The 16,880-nt window shown below is 48.4% G+C and overlaps 1 protein-coding gene across 6 annotated transcripts in view; it reads right to left on the bottom strand.

Moving 5' to 3' along the window:
• Positions 1-16,880, bottom strand: part of CMTM7 (CKLF like MARVEL transmembrane domain containing 7) — a 50,733-nt gene that overhangs the window by 17,720 nt on the left and 16,133 nt on the right. Inside the window, exon 1 of one of the 6 annotated variants that reach the window (XM_049629912.1) lies at positions 10,809-15,073. The exons of the other annotated variants lie outside the window; for them this stretch is intronic. Within the exon in view, the coding sequence (XP_049485869.1) occupies positions 10,809-10,835 (27 nt within the window). The 5' untranslated portion in view covers positions 10,836-15,073. Of the gene's footprint in view, positions 1-10,808; positions 15,074-16,880 lie in introns of those variants that run through there. 6 annotated transcript variants of the gene reach the window in all.

The following is a 16,880-nucleotide window of genomic DNA, read 5'->3' as shown; positions in this document are numbered from 1 at the left end:
AAACCACGTCTCCCTCCCTTACTGGGCTCAAGCGCTTTGAGAAGAGAATCGCGCTTTTTTGTTAAACTTCACTTCGGGACCTAGCACAAAGGACTTTTGGAGGCTGCTAACACCTGTCAAAGTTGGCTGATGGACTCATTAACTGCCCCAGGAGGTCTGGCATCCAGGATCTCCAGGGTATCGGTGAGTATGGTTTGTGAAGGAGCCAGAACATTCTCAGCGTGTTATTGAGGCCAGGCCATGCTCCCCTGTCCCTAATCAGTTTTGCACCACAGAGCCCGGACGGCAATCTGGGCAACATCACGTCACCCACGTCACCACCGCTCTTGGCTAGCAAAGGTCATCAGGTCACACTCAGACTACGGAGACGGAACGCTCAACTTGTCAAAAACATCATTATATCAGAAAGGATCAGAAGCACCACTGACACTTATTATGTAGCAAACTTGGTGGTTCGGTCCTTACATTGAACCAAACTGAAATGGCAATTTTTTTTTTTTTGCAAGTAGTAGTTTCTCTAGTTTGTTTCTCTTTCAGTATCCGACTCGATTTCCTAGTCTCTGTTGTGGCTGATTCAATTTCACGAACGAAAGCAACGTCCTCTGCCGCTTGCTCCCACCATGACCGGGGGAGGGGAGGACACGCGGCTTTGCGTATGTGCGGGCAGTAGGCGGCCACCTCCCCCGAGAAGTGGGTCAGCAGAGGGGACCAAGGGCAACTGAGACAACGTGGAGATGCCACAGGGAATGGGGGATTCAACCACAAAGGGAAAGGCCTATTGGCACGGCTCCTCGTGAGCCAAGGAGGCCGAGGTACAGAGACGGGAAGCACTCGGCACCAATCGCCCCCGCTCACACGTCTGAGCCGGGCATGGACACAGGCTGGCCCGCTGCAGCACGCTCCCCGGCGTCCTGTTGCCATGGCAGTGATGGCTGGAGCCCTGGAGCCCCAAAGCCACATCTCCCAAGGACATCCCAGCCTGAACACTGGCTACTGAATGTCTGTCGGCAAAGCGAACAGGGAGAGAGAGAGGAATGGGCAGGGTGGGTCTTTTTGTTCCAATTTACTCTCCTTTCTGGTGATGACAATTCAAAAACCATTTTCTGCCTACTTTGTGCTAGGGACTAGCGACAATCATCAGCGGAACAGACACAGTCCTTGCCCTCCTGGAGCTCACGGTCTAAAGGAAGAGATCAACACCCACGTCCACATGCTCACAAATTCTTCACCATAAACTGAGATAAGCTAAGAAGGAAAGAATCCACAGGGTTTTCCAAAGATCGCAAGAAATTTAGAAGAACTTGATGTAGCTTGAAGGGTCTGGAGTTCACTCCCACGGAAACCGCCGAGGGGCGAAGGGAGCACTGGCAGAGGCAGGCCACGCTAACTCCTGTCACCCCGGCAGCAGCGCCCCCAACACGGCCAGGCAGCACTGTGCCCCATTCACACATCTGAGGACGGGGAGGACCAGGGGTGGGTCACTTGCCACGGATGGTCGATGGTGGGGCCAGAGCACAAACCCAGACTCCCAAGACTCTGTGAGTGTGTTCCAGGGGGACGGGCTGCCATGTCTCAGAGGCTTCAGCTTGGACCCAACCCACCCAGGGTCATCACGTCTGTTCCCAAGTCAGCAAGCAGGAGTCCTCCTGCAGAGACGTCTGAGAAGGTGGTGACCGGAGGGGCTACAAAGAACGAGCCCCCTCCATGGAGGGGAGGCATCGCCCACCTTTCTTCCTCTCAGGTTTCTTTAAGGAACTTTCTCAACGTTTGCTCTGGAGAAATCTGAACTGCATTCCTGCTCAGCAGCTGGCCCTCAGTGAGACCAGTTCGAGCGGTGGCACCAACGGAGGAGGGACAGTTGGGACAAATCCCCGGAGCTTTTGGGGGAGAGGGGAGGGATACAGGGGATGGTACCCAATGAAAGGACACGGGGCTTGGCCAGCAGGTTGAATCCAGTCCCCACAGCCACCTCTTCTCTGTTTCACATTTGGTTTTCTTTCTGCCATGTCTTCTCTGTCACCGTCGCTGATAGCACACTGCCCTCCTTGACCTGCTCTACAAATGACAGGTACTACCCTTTCTGAGTGCTTACTCTTCCTCTCTCTGGGCACTGAGCTAAGGACTCTTCAATTTTTAAACAAGTTTACCCTCATGACAGTCCCAGTACTGTTATCACTGTCTTTTCACGAGGAAACCTGAAGCACAGAGAGGTTAAGCAACTTGTTCAAAGTCACACAGTCAGGCGGAGGAACCAGCTGGGCCCCTGGCATGGCCCGGAGGTCTAACCACTGCACTGCTCTGCCTACAGGGCCTGTTCCTCTTCACAGCCCCCTCTCCCAGGTTTTGGACTCTGTTTTCAGCAAGGACTTGAATCCTTTGTCCTGACCCCCTGGGAGCAAGCACCGAACGTTGCCTGGGACTCTGCATGATGGAAGGGAAGCCCTGCTCTGCCTCAGCTTCCCTCATGCTGGAAGCAGGGCTCTGGGGCTCCAACTCAGAAATGGCCTGTAAGGAATGGGATTCATGTCAAGTCTCCTGCTTAAACCAAAGATACTCAAAGGTATAATCAACACTGTTCATTACAGAAAATCAATTCATGCAAGTATCTATTTAAGAAAATAAAAATCAGGGGCTCCTGGGTGGCTCAGTCGGTCGAGTGTCCGACTTCGGCTCAGGTCATGACTTCATGGTTCATGAGTTCGAGCCCCGCATCGGGCCCTGTGATGACAGTGTGGGGCCTGGAACCTGCTTTGGATTCTGTGTCTCCTCCCTCTCTCTCTGCCCCCTCCCCCGCTCATGCTCTGTCTCCCTCTCTCTCAAAAGTGAATAAACATTAAAAAATTTTTTTTAAAAAGAAAAGAACAATCACCTATCCTGCTTCTCAGGGATAACCACCACCCCTGGCATTTTGGAGGATTTCTTTCCACCTATGTGTGTTTAAAGCATATATGTATTATTTTTCCTTTTCAAAGATTGGCTCATACTGCATATATAGTTTTATATTCTGCTTCTAAAAAGGTAATTATTTTATCATTTGTAGATGCTACTTATTCAGTTATTCTGCTTCAGAGACCTTATCACTGCCCAGCAAAGCTGTTTATTTTACCTGTTTATTATTATTATTATTATTATTGTCTGTCATCTCTGAATGTAAGCCCCACGATGATGGGGATTTTAATCTGTTTTGTTCACTGTTATTTCCCCAGTGCCAGGAACCCTGAATGGTACACGTGTTGTCCGTGGATATTTGGTAAATACGTGAATGAATACATGACTGAATGCAATTTGATGTCCGTTTCCTGAGACCTATGTTCCAGGCACTGTGCTGGGCCGCATTCTCGTTCACTCACGCCCGGGAGGGGAGTGAGATGGATGGGGGAGGAAGGTAAAAGCATCACTCTGGAGAGGCCCTACTTTTACATGTGGGGTGAGACATGTAGGACTCACTTTTATCCTGTGCATCCTAAAACGAGTAGGCGCTTTAAACCCAGAAGCCAGGGCCCATCAGGAAACTGTGTGAATTACAACCTGCATGCACATGTCCAGATGTAGACCGTGCCACAGCAAAGCTTTAGTTTGAGACAAGCTGACTATTAAGCTCATATCCCAGCCAAGACTGCCTCTGCCCGCTGTACGCCTACTTGTGAGTACACAGGCAGGGACCCGGACTCAGCCCCTGCTGCATCCCCAGTGCCCAGCCCCAGTGCACTGGCCTTCAATGGTAAACGCAGACCTGAGCTTGGGGTTAGGCTGGATTCTCAACAGCAACCTTCCGGTAAAAATGGCTGGCAGGCTGGGGGCAGCTTCTTTTCTGTAATCATTTCCCCCTCAGGCTCTCCAGGGTTTATAGAAAGGCAGCACTGAATGCAGGGCTTTGCTCTTAGGCATAAGCAGAAGAGAGGCTGCCCGAGCAGATGCCAACATGGCGAGCGAATGGGATGCCCAGCAATTTAGACACAGACTGAAATATTGAGGGGTGAGACGAAACACAGTAGAAGATCTGCTCTACAATAATATGGGAGCAAATGGGCTCTGTGCTGACAGCTCAGAGCCTAGGGCCTGTTTCAGATTCTGTGTCTCCCTCTCTGTCTCTGCCCCTCCCCCACTTGTGCTCTGTCTCTCTCTCTCAAAAACAAACACTTTTTTTAAAAAAAGGAGGGGGGCAGAACTCAAGGCAAAGGCAGGTGCTCCAGGGGAGCCGGACTTGAGGCTACAGTGAGTAAGCCACCCACTCAGGTCACCTCAGGTGACAGCGTTTGTCGAGAGGGCACGGGGAGCCACCTCAGCCCCTCTCAGACAAGCCTGGGGACGCACTGGTGGGCCTTTCTCCTTGCTCAAGGTACAGCTTACAAGTGGGCACTTCTCTCCACCTCTCTTATCACACTCTCCACAGGGAACACCCCCATTCACCAGTCACCTCCCAGAACCAGGCCCCTGCACAGGCCCAGCATCTCCCTATGTCCCGCGGACAATGTGGTCTTTGCTGCAGCCAGCTGGATCCAGGGTCAGGTGCCCAACAGAATTTTCCATGATGATGGAAATGTTGTCTCTACCTGTGCTGCGCAATATGACAGGCAACGGCAAGAGCGGAACACTTGGAATGTAGCTGACATGACTGAGGAATTGAATGTTTAACGTCATTGATTTAAATTTAAATAGCCGCGTGTGGCTAGTGGCTACCGTGTCATACAGTTCTAGACGGCCCACGAAGCATTCTCTGCCCTTCTGTTCCCTGGACTGAAGGGGCCTCTCCCTCCTCCAACACTTCACTCCCATCCCTTTTCTGGCCTCTGCCATTATCCCCGTCCAGGTCTCATGCCCCCGAGAAGAAGAAACCTCTTTGTAGATCCAGGCAGGGTCTGGGCCTCCCTGGATCCCACAAAGCAGCCATTCAGTGAAAGAACTCACTCACCAGTGCTTGTCCTAGTCAGCTGGACCAGGCCTTTGCCCCTCCTTGGATTAAGTATCAGGCTTCTAGGAATGGCTGTTCGTATAGTCCAAAGAGGTTGGTGACCTTCCACAGATAGGAAGAGAGTGGATGCTCCAGCCATCAGATCTGTTCTATAGAAATCCAGTTATATTTCTGAAAGGCAGCTTGCCTTTGGTCCAACCGCCTCAGCTCAGTGGCTGGTGCCACGTCCCAGCTGCGTGGCCTCACTTTTCTATGCCTCAATTTCATCTTTCTTCATTCTTACAAGTGTACCTTATAAGGGTGTTGTGAGGGCAAAATGCGTTAACACATGTGCAGCTCTGTGCTTGACCCAAAAGAAGGATGTAACAAACAGTGAACATAATGTGTTTCTGTAATTCTAATTTGTAAGCCCCCCCTCCCCAGCGCCCTCCCTCAAGCACAGAGGCCTTGATGCTGCTGAGATTGGAATGTAATTTACATAAGATTAGTATGTAATCGGGGCGCCTGGGTGGCTCAGTCGGTTAAGCATCTGACTTCGGCTCAGGTCATGATCTCACGGTCCCCGTGAGTTCGAGCCCCGGCTCTGTGCTGACAGCTCAGAGCCTGGAGCCTGCTTCAGAATCTGTGTCTCCCTCTCTCTCTCTGCCCCCTCCCCTGTTCATAATCTGTCTCTCTCTGTCTCAAAAATAAATTTAAAAAAATTAAAAAAAAAAAAAGATTAGTATGTAATCTATCCTCCCCCCCAGCCCCTCCATTCCAAAATCAGTGGTGAGTCTTACAGTCAATAAAGTCTTAGAATCAAGGCAACCCAACATATTAATTCAGAAATGGGAAAACATAGAAAATATATTAAATGCTCTTTTTTTTTTCTTTTTTTTAAGATGGTAAATCCTGGAAAACTGGATAAAATCAGATGGGTAAAACCTCCGTGTGTAGCCATGGTCTTACAGGCAGAAGGAGCTAGTGTTTCCCAGAGGTTCCCTGATGAGGTGATTAACAAAATAAAAGAGTATGACTGCCAAAGAATCTTCTCCAGGACTGGTGGGAGCAGGACGGGCTTAACAGCCCCTGCTGGGACATGAGCGTTTTTTTGTTTTTTTTTTTTTTTGAAGTTACTGAAATAATACTGGTATGATCACTATTTCTGCACATGGCTAGTTTCCTTAGGCGTGGGGGTAAGTTCTATTATTACCCCCATTCCACAGATGAGGAAACTGAGGCATCTGGAGACATGTGGAAAGATTTTATGACTATTTGTCATAGAGCAAAAGCTAACTCCTACATCTGGTTTTAGAGTTTCCCTGGTTTCCCAGTTAGACAAGCCTTTTTTTTTTTTTTTTTTTAATGTTTATTTCTGAGAGAGAGAGAGAGGGAGAGAGAGAGAAAATGATCGGGGCAGGGGCAGAGATAGAGGGAGACACAGATTCCGAAGGAGGCTCCAGGTTCTGAGCCATCAGCACAGAGCCTGACGCGGGGCTAGAACTCACAGACCACAAGATCATGATGTGAGCCGAAGTCGTATGCTTAACCAGCTAAGCCACTGAGGCGCCCCAAGCCTAGTTTTTATTTATTTATTTATTTTTTTAATTTTTTTTTTTAACGTTTATTTATTTTTGAGACAGAGAGAGACAGAGCATGGATGGGGGAGGGTCAGAGAGAGGGAGACACAGAATCTGAAACAGGCTCCGGGCTCTGAGCTGTCAGCACAGGGGCCCGATGCTGGGCTCGAACTCACAGACCTCGAGATCGTGACCTGAGCCAAAGTCGGCGCTCAACCGACTGAGCCACCCAGGCGCCCCAAGCCTAGTTTTTAAAGTGGAAAGAAGAATCAAGTTATTTATTCAGTGATTATTTATTAAGGATCAACCTTGTAGCAGCCTTGTGCTCAGCACAAGGGATACAAGGCTACATTGCTTTCCACTTTGCCAAAGACGATCCCAAGGAAACCGTGATGCAGGGGAACTACTCCGTAATTTGGAGGCTATCCTGGGGAAGTAAATATTTGGAGAAGCTGTGGGGCCAGTCCCAGCAGGAAGCCTGGCATCCAGCCCTGGGCTCCTGCCAGAAGTGAGTGCCTGCTGAATTTGAGAATGTGGGTGTGGGAGGCCTTGATTAAAAACAGAGGCAGCGTAATGCCAAAAAAGTGCCAGCCTGGGGAAGAAGAAATTAGTCTGGGATAAAATATGACAAAGCAAGTATACAAGAACCATTAAGGGATTGTAAGCATGTGTCGCTGATGGAAAACCACAGTTGTTAAGGATGTAGGATCATCATACGGTACCCAGTGAGGAGTGGAGAAGGAAGTCTTGAGTGTTGGCCAAAGGCTGGTGCCCAATTAGAATAAGTAGAGCTGAGTGGGAGCAATAAAGCATGGACAGCAACTTCTCACTCAGCAAACACAATTACCAGCGGGCCAGTTAACCGCTCTGCGCCTCAGTTTCCTCATCTTTGCAAGGGGGATAATTAAACCTACCACACAGTGTTGATACGAGGATTAACTGAGCCGATTTGCGCCAGAACATTTAGAACAGCCTGGAACGTCTCTAGTAAACATTCATGAATGCTAGGTATTAAAAAAGTTCTTTCGGGGGTTTGTTGGGAAGAATAAATGGGATGTTTGAGAAGTTCTTAGCACACAGTGGCTCTTGAACAGTGACTGTCGGGGCGCCTGGGTGGCTCAGTCGGTTGAGCGTCCAACTTCGGCTCAGGTCATGATCTCACGGTCTGGTCCGTGAGTTCGAGCCCCACATTAAGCTCTGTGCTGACAGCTCAGAGCCTGGAGCCTGTTTCAGATTCTGTGTCTCCTTCTCTCTCTGACCCTCCCTCATTCATGCTCTGTCTCTCTCTGTCTCAAAAATAAATAAACGTTAAAAAAGTTTAAAAATAAATAAATAAATAAATAAATAAATAGTGACTGTCCTAAGTGCAGTGTGCTGTCACCAGGTGATGAGAACAATGTTAAGGACAGCTTAGACACAGGCCCTGTCCTAAAGGAGAAGGAGCCTCAGACCCAGACACAAGTACTGTAAAGGAGAACGAGCTAAATGCCACCAGGGAGGTGCGATTTATAAGGAAGGTCCTTGGAAAGGCAGGTGAGGCATGGCCTCTGCAGGGGCAGTCATGGCCTTAGTGAGGACTCTGTGGGAGGCCGGATTTGAATATACAGAGAAGAGAAAATGGGGGCTTCCAAGCAGAGGAAGCATGACAAAGGAAGGCCTCGGGGTGCAAAAGCCCAGGGCATATTTGGGACTAGGCGACTTGTCCATTTTGGGCAAACCCCACATGTGTGTTAAGGGGTGTGGAGTGGGCATCAGATTCCAGGCTGAGAGAGTAGTTATTATGGACGGACAATGGGGAGCCAGTGAAGGTTACTGAGCAGAGAAGAACCACAGGCAGAAGTGGATTTCAGGAAAACGAATCCAATCACAGCATGCCGGAGATGGGGGAGAAGAGACTCAGGACTAGACTCGGCACCAGCCAGAGGGGACAGGTGGGCGAGGAGGTGGCCTCCGATGCACCAGACTGCATGATGATATGGGGAGCAGGCCCCCCTCCAACCACCAGGTCCCCGCAGCTGGTGAGTTCCAACAGGAAACTCCCCTTGCTGGCGCTTGCTGGCTCGGTAGGGAGGTGGCCGCCTCAGATTCCTCAGCCTGCTGACAAAATGCTGGAAAGGAGCTGGCAATCCATCTGTCCAAACACCTCCCCATGCGAAACCACAGATTAAAGGAAAGTATGCCAGGCCTCCCTGCTTCTGCAGGCCATTAGCTATCCCCTCTCCTGCTCTCTGACCCAGTTCTGGAGAACGGCCTCCCAGAGAGGACCTCTCCTGCCTGCCCTCTGGCTGTCTGTGCTTCTGGAGAGCAGAAAGCCTGCCCATGGTGAACCTCCCGCTTCAAACAGGCAAAAGTGTGTGTGTGGGGGGGGGAACACCTCACCCTTTCTTCCTCCCTCCTCTGGCTACCCTGTCCCCAGTTCAAAGGCTCGGTTAGGGCGCCCTACGACCTGCGACCCCAGGTTCAGAAGGCAGGTGTCAGGCAGGCCCTCCTCAGGGGTCTGCATTCTCCTTTGATCTCTCACTTCTGAGTCATCTCAGAGCCAGGCAAAAACACAGACCTCCCTTCAGAAAGCCCTCCGCCCCCTTGGCCTTCCCTTATTAAAAATAACCTCGGAAGGCTGAAACCCAGCCGCTCCCTGCGTTTCCCCTTCCTTACCCGACCCTGAGTCCTCTGTGCTGCCGCAAAAGCCACCTGGTGGTAAGACAAAGAGGGCCTTTCAGTCTCCACCAAGAGGCCCTGCTCCTGTCCCTGTCTGGGTGCCTTTGGAGGAAGCAGAGAGTGTGTGTCCTAAACAAAGCCTCCCCTCCTGCACCTGCCAATGGGGAACTAGACCACTCGGATACATCCAACACAAACACACTGCCTTCCAAGGGCACTACTGGTGGCAGGGCATTTAGGATCTCAGGAAGGTGAGGCAAACCAACTTGAATCTAGCTATGGGCTCGAATGCTTCTTCCTAAATCCCGTTTCTGAAAGGAGTTTCTGGGCAGAAGTGAGAAACATGCAAAGCCAAAGAGAACAGCAATCACAGAAAGGAGAAAGAGAGACAAGGATTCAGAGAAACCCACATCAGACTATTAGTATGTGAATGTCTCAGAGGGATGGACTGAAAGTGGGTTGGGTCATGAGTAAGCTTAAGGATAAATTCTTTCTAGGCTATCAAAAACCCTCAACAAAATATCAGCATAGCAAATCCAACAATATATAAAAATATGCAGGTGCACAACAAGTAACTAAAGTTTATTCCAGGAGGCATGGCGGGTTCAACATTGGAAAATCAATGTAGATACCGTATTAACAGACCAAAAGAAGAAAAACCAGGTATGTGTATCAGCTGATGCTGAAAAAGCACTTGACAAAATTCAATACCCATTCATGATAAAAACTTCCAGCAAACTAGGATAGCAGGGTAATTCCTTAACCTGATAAAGGGCATGCACGTAAAAACCTACAGCTAATCTAAGACTCAGTGGTGACAGACTGTATGCTTTCCCCCTAAGGAACAAGGGAAGGTTATCACCTCTCACCAATCCTATTCAGCATATTTCTGGAAGCTGCAATAAGGTAAGAAAAAGAAATGAAAGACTGAAAAGGAAGAAATAAAACTTTTTTTTTAAGTATTTATTTGAGAGAGAGAGAGAGAGAGAGAGAGAGCGCGCGTGACCATGAGCGTGAGCAGGGAAGGGGCAGAGATAGAGGGAAAGAGAATCCCAAGCAGGCTCTGTGCTAAGAGCCCCCCACGCAGGGCTCGAACCCCCAAACCAGGAGACCATGACCTGAGCCTAAATCAAGAGTTGGGAGCTGAACCAACTGAGCCACCCAGACACCCTGAAACTTTATTTGTAAACAACAGGGTACCGGTGTAGAAAAAATCTCCATAAAAAGATCTAAGAGCTAATCAATGAGTTTAGCATTATCAGAGGTTGCAAGCTCAATATACAAAAATCAATATATTAACAACAAACCATTGAAATCAAACGTTAAAAACACATAGGACTATTTACAGTAGCATCAAAAAAGAAAAAAGGAAATATTTATTAGGTAAATATATAACTTTAGAATATGCTGAAAACTACAAAACACTGATAAAAGAGGGGCGCCTGGCTGGCTCAGTCGGATGAGCATCGAACTTTGGCTCGGGTCATGATCTCACAGTGAGTTCAAGCCCTGTTGTCGGGCTCTGTGCTGACAGCTCAGAGCCTGGGGCCTGCTTTGGATTCTGAGTCTCCCTCTCTCTCTGCCCCTTCCCCACTCTACTCTGTCTCTGTCTCTCTCTCGAAAAGAAACATTAACATTTTTTTAAAAAATACTGATCAAAGAAATCAGAGAAGACTTACATAAATGGAGAGGTATAACATGTTCATGGACTGGAAGGTGCAACATTACTGACATGCCAATTCTCCCCACGTTGATCTACAGACTCAACGAAATGCCAACCAAATCCCAGCAGGCTTCACAGGTACGTACTGATGAGCTGTACATGGTAAGGCAAAGGGGTTACAAGGTGGGGAGAAGGACCGACTACAAAGGAATGGCACAGGGGCATCTGGGGGGATGATGGGACTGTCCTCTATCTCGCTGTGGTGATAGGGACATGACTGTGCACTTGTCAACACAGAGCTCTTCGAAACTTTCTGAAATTGGTTGTGGTGATGGCAGCACGTATTCTGTGAATATACTAAAAACCACTGCACCTTTTATATGGCTGGAGATGGTGCGGCCAGACCGCACAGTGGGAGGCTGCTGGGGATGAGAAAAAAGTCAGAGGCCCCAGCCCTCACTATGCTTTGCAAAGACCTCACTGTGGCATTTCCACAGTGGTTTCTCAGAACTCTGACTTTTCTCTGCCCTGGAATCTTATTGATAACAGAAAAACCGTCCAGAAACGCCCCTGCTACAGGAATGACACAGCCCCCAACACTCACAGCTCACCCACACCAGTGCCCAGGCGATTTTGGACTTGCCCAGTGATTCGCATTCTGACCCAGCACACATGTCCGTATACATAACAACTAGAACAACGGGGATCTTGAACATTGTCCTCCTACTGCACAGGAGAGAAATTTGAGACCAAGAAAAGAAACATGATTTACCTAGGGCTACTCAGTTGATAGCGGCAAAGGCAAGGGCCAAGCCTATGCCCTTTCTTCATCGCTCTGACACCTCTCTGTCGGGTCAAAAATAGGAGCCTGGCACATAGCACATGCTCTATGCTGGATAGCTAAGTGCAAAATAAAACTTTTGCATACTCTGAATGGGGGTGAGTAAGTTCTCTCCACATGCTGACACTGACCTGTGCCAATCTAACTTTCCTATCAAAAGGACCAGCACAGACCCCCTAGAAATAAGATGGGGACAGGCAAAGGGGAAAAAGAGGATGAAGGCCTTGTAGAAAATAGGACTATTATAAGTATGAAGAACAGATCCCATTGATTTCTGGGGAAAGGATTAAAGATCTCACTAGGACACCAAGAAGAGGTAGCAGAATAATAACTAACATTTCCTCAGAGCTCAAATACTTCATACAGGATCTGCACAGTAACCTGGGGAGCAGGTAATACCACCATCCCCATTTTGTAGATGAGGAAACTGAGGCACAAAGAGGTTAGGTGACTTACCCAAGATCTCACTCCCACAGTGGGAATTTTACTAGCTGTGTGACCTGGGACAGCTACATAACCTTCCAGAACCTCAGACTTCCCATTTGGAAAGTGGAGATGAAAGACAGTACCCCACTTAGAGGTAATACCAAAAAACAAAACAAAACAAAACAAAACACTGAGCACAGCACCGGGGCAAATTACATGCTCTACATATACTGAGGGGAAAAGAAAACACTCATGTGGTCCATGGAACAATTCTATTACGGTAAACCATCTGCGGGCCTTATATCGCTACATTCTTGGGTTATCATTGCTTCTTCCTTCACTGACTTTCCCGGAAAGAGTCTTTTTCTGCGCATGAATTAGAAGCTAAGTAGAAACCACTGCTTCATCAGCCTCCCTTTTCTTCCCAGTGGAGAGGGCTCTTTCAGCCCTGCTTGGCCTGTATTTTTCTTCACCTCTCTCCCTGGCCCCAAGGAACAGAGATTGACATTGACTTACAGTGGACATCTGTTCAGGGGCAGATGGCCTGTGTGATTTGAATATTTATTGTCTCAGTAATTTGTACTTTACATCTTCCGAAAGTAAGAAGGCAGCCTTAGTAAGAAATGCCAAATACACAGGGAGGAGCAGAGATCTGCACCAGATAGGAACTGTGAACACAGGGTTGAAGTACCATTACCAAGAGCAACAAGTAAGTACACACTTTCAAAGTCGATGCAAAGTTAAGAATAAAAATTGAACCAAGAAAGCTTAGGTTGGTCATTAGGATTGAGGGGGTGGAGAGAGCTCCCTGGAAATAAACTCTGAAATGTGTCCCCTGCCCAAACTGGCAATTGTGGGGCAGACACTGAGGAGAGAAGAAAATAAATTATTACGTGTTACAGAACCCCATGCTACGACTTCTAATATATACTGTTAAATTATGACAGCAAGGTGAAAAGCATCAAAATAACAAGGTGCCCACATTATAACGGAGGGATCAGGATGACATCAGCTAAGCCCACTCATCAATCTTAGTACCATGAAAACAGAGCTAACCAGACATCATGCACCTCCTGATGGAAATACACATCACCACCCATGATGTGGCCTTGCAACAAACAAACAAGTCGAAATCTGATGAACCTCTGTATCTAATTGACAATTTGTAGAAAATACGGAGGACTGGAGAACTTGTTAACGACACCATAGGGATGCATTCAGACACATCTACTCAGTAGGCATGAACCACAGGAATGAATGACTAGATTTTTATTCAAGTAATAAATTGTAAGGAAAAAGGAGGGGGAGGAATGCACAGATTAAAAGGGCGCCTGGGTGGCTCAGTCAGTTAAGCATTAAAAAACATTAAAAAAAAAGAAACTTGAGAGACACATAAATGAAATAAAATGTGTAGTTTTTGTTTGTATCCTGATTTGAACAAACCGTTTAAACACACACACACACACACACACACACACACACACACCTTGTAATTTCAAGGAGAGAGAGAGAGAGAGAATAGAGAGAAAGCAGGACCTGTGATTATAATCACTTTGATTTCAGCCGCAAACTTCGTGTATACACTCAGGCAAGGACCGAACAGATCATGTTTGGAACTTGTGTGATGGTGGGGCCGTGGGTCAATTCTGTTTTTTCATACCTTTTTTTAGATCTAACTATATTAATGTTGCTCTGAGCATATATAGGTGATAACATAAAACGTCAAAAATAAAATGCTAGATCTATAAAATATCTTCAATGCAAGATGCAGGTAAAACATAAATTAACAGGCTCATTGCACCATTAACTCCTCCGGCAGTTTCTAGGAGACAGAGGACAACGAGGATTAGTTGTCAAAGCCTAACAGAACCACAACTAACTTACTTCTATGGCTGGCAGCAATTCCACATCCCAGCACTACCGAAAAGCCCATTTTGTGAACTGACCAGGAAGCTTTCCAACCCTCTGCCCTCTCTCTCAACTCTGGGCCTCTGCAAAGGCTATTCCTTCCTCCAGCAACTCTCCCGCCTTTTCCTCCTGCCTTGCCATTTCCCATGCTCAGGTCTCAGCCTGGAGGTTCCTCCCCTGGGAATGTCTGTCTGCAGACAAGGGAGGATCCCTGCCTGTGATCTGTGCGGACACTAACCAGACTTCGGATTCAAAGGTGCTCTTCCTTGCACATTTTTGCTTCCCTCTGGTCAGGGGAGTAACTTACCAATGCTGTCGGCCAGACCAGGGAGCGGTTACCGCGTCACAATGTGCCAAAGTCAAACCTCGCGGAAGCGACACGCGGAGCATCATTGCCAAAGTGGGAGGAGTCAAAAGCCAGCGTATGAGCCCAGCGCCGATGGCTTTTACTTCTTTTATGGACTCTTCCAAGGAATGCTGCATTGCTCACACCCTTGATGGCATGAAAGATGACAGGGTGTATAAAAGTACTTTAAAAAAAAAAATTCAGAAGAGAAGGACTCTGTAAAGAAGTCGTAGGAATATCTTAGGCAATTTATTTTCCTTCCTCAAGTTTTCTTTTTATACAGTCCCAAGAGCATGTAAAATGTCAACGAAGTTTAAAAGAGCTCTTCTAACGAGCATACAATAAAAATTCTACGTAAGAGATCTGTGTCATCACGTAATTAACATTTTTCTTTCTTAGCAGTGCCTAAAACAACGGTGCCTTAGAAGTGACGAAGCACGAGGCTTGTTCAAGGTCCACATTTTCTGCCGATGGGGGAGGGGCTGGCCTGCCTCGTTCATCGCCGGAGCCTCGGCCACTGGCAAGGGGCTGGGACAGAACAGGCGCTAAACATCTGCTGAGGTGACCTGAAGCAGGGCCTCTGCCAGGCAAAGGGGCCGTGACCAGAACCACACCAAGGGTTAGCACCTGAGCCATAAACAGACATCCCAAAGTGGGCCTGCCCTGTCTGGCCTTGGATTCTTTTCACCTTGAATCCGAAACAGTAATGCCCCTGTTCTGTGCTTCCTGGTGTTAAATTAGGAGCCCTGTCCTGACAGCCTGACAAACTGAGACACTTCTCTCATCCCGTGGCTTGTCTCCGATTTGCTTTGGCATAGGAACCCGCTGTTTTGACTGTGTGGGTCCGTGGAAACCTGTCAACTCAACTACGTCAAAACGAAAGGTGCTTTCACACTGGTGGCCAGGACAGCGGCTGTAACTTTACCAGAAACTTCAGGTGGGCATCCCAGCCTCTCCTTGCGAGGGTCCCACCTGCATCTTCCTCGGCCTCTCCTCCCTCGGGAGGGAGACCCCCCCCACACACACCTCCGCGCCTTTCTGGCCTGCAGGCCTGAAGTTAATGCCCCAGGCACCCCGGTGCCTCCAGGCTTGGCAAAGGGGCCCTCCCACACCGGGCCCGCACCCCACCCCTCAGCAGGCACTTCCCCACGTAGCATCACATCTTCTGAGGAGGATCCAAGTCTCCAGCATTTCATCCAGGCTTTAAATGTTTATTTTTGAGAGAGAAAGAGAGAGAGAGAGAGAGCAAGTGGGAGAGGGACAGGGCGGGGGGCAGGGGGGACAGAAGATCTGAAGTGCTGACAGCACAGAGCCTGATGTGGGGCTGGAACTCAAGAGCCGTGAGATCATTACCTGAGCCGAAGCTGGAAGCTTCTGACAGAGCCACCCAGGTGCCCCTGGCAGGCTGACTTTTTTACTTAAAAACATTTTTTTTTAATATTTATTTATTTTTGAGAGAGAGAGACAGGCAGAGTGTGAATGGGGGAGTGGCAGAAAGGGAGACATAGAATCCGAAGCAGGTTCCAGGCTCTGAGCTGTCGGCACAGAGCCCGAAATGGGGCTCGAACTCACCAACTACGAGTTCACCACCTGAGCCAAAGTCACATACTCAACCAACGGCGCCACCCAGGCGCCCCGGTTGACTTTTTTAAAAGGAGTGTTATTACCAGAGGCTTTGTCCAGAAAATACGCTTTCGATCATTTAAAACAAAACAAAACAAAAACTTGTGAGTGCTTTCTATGCTCCAGGCACTGACGTAGGAGCAAGGCATCCTGAGGTGACCCAGACAGAAAGGTCACTGTCCTTCTGCAGTTCAGATCCCGGTGAGAAGACCCACCATGAATGAGACGTGACGTGAAGAAGTCAGAACTGGGCAACGGGACAGGGTGATGGGGTTAGGGTGGCGTTAGGGGGATGACTTCAGATGGGGCCTTTGGAGAAGACCCCTCAGAGGCAGGACAGGAAGTGGTCCAGCGGGGAAGCAGGCAGTCTCCACACATGGATGTTTCCTTATCTATAAAATATGAAAAACAGGGCCTTGGAGCCTCCACACGGAGCTGACAGAAAAGGCAAGAGTAGAGCATCCTGCCTCTTAAAAGCTTCAGACAGAAGTGACGAGTATCGCTTCTACTCTTATTCCTTCGGTGAGAACCCGTGGCACAGCCTGGCTGAAACAGAGACGGCGGGAAACGTCTGGCTGCACAGCTGTCAACCAGGAACAACCCCACACCGTGAAAGAGGGAGCATGAGTTTTTGGTGAACTAAATATCCGTCATCGAGTGGAACCCTGTACGCAGTATCCAACCGCGTAACTACCGTGAATTCAGACGCTTGGCGCGAAATAGGAAAAACAGTACTTACAGGATAGGGCTGTCAGGAAGACTAAATGAGGCAATTCATGTCAAGTTCATAGAATTGGACTTGGTAGGTGATGGGTCTTCAATACATTTTAGCCATTGCCCCAAGGATGTGATATTTGAGGTAAGTCTGTAGGTTTTCCCTCTCTCCTTCCTTCCTTCCTTCCTTCCTTCCTTCCCTCTCCCTCCCTTTTCTTTCTTTTCTCCTT

The sequence above is a fragment of the Panthera uncia genome, chromosome C2 (genome assembly GCF_023721935.1).
Source record: "Panthera uncia isolate 11264 chromosome C2, Puncia_PCG_1.0, whole genome shotgun sequence".
NCBI lineage: Eukaryota > Metazoa > Chordata > Mammalia > Carnivora > Felidae > Panthera > Panthera uncia.
The sequence above is the reverse complement of the archived record's forward strand: the minus strand, read 5'-3'. Positions and strand labels throughout refer to the sequence as shown.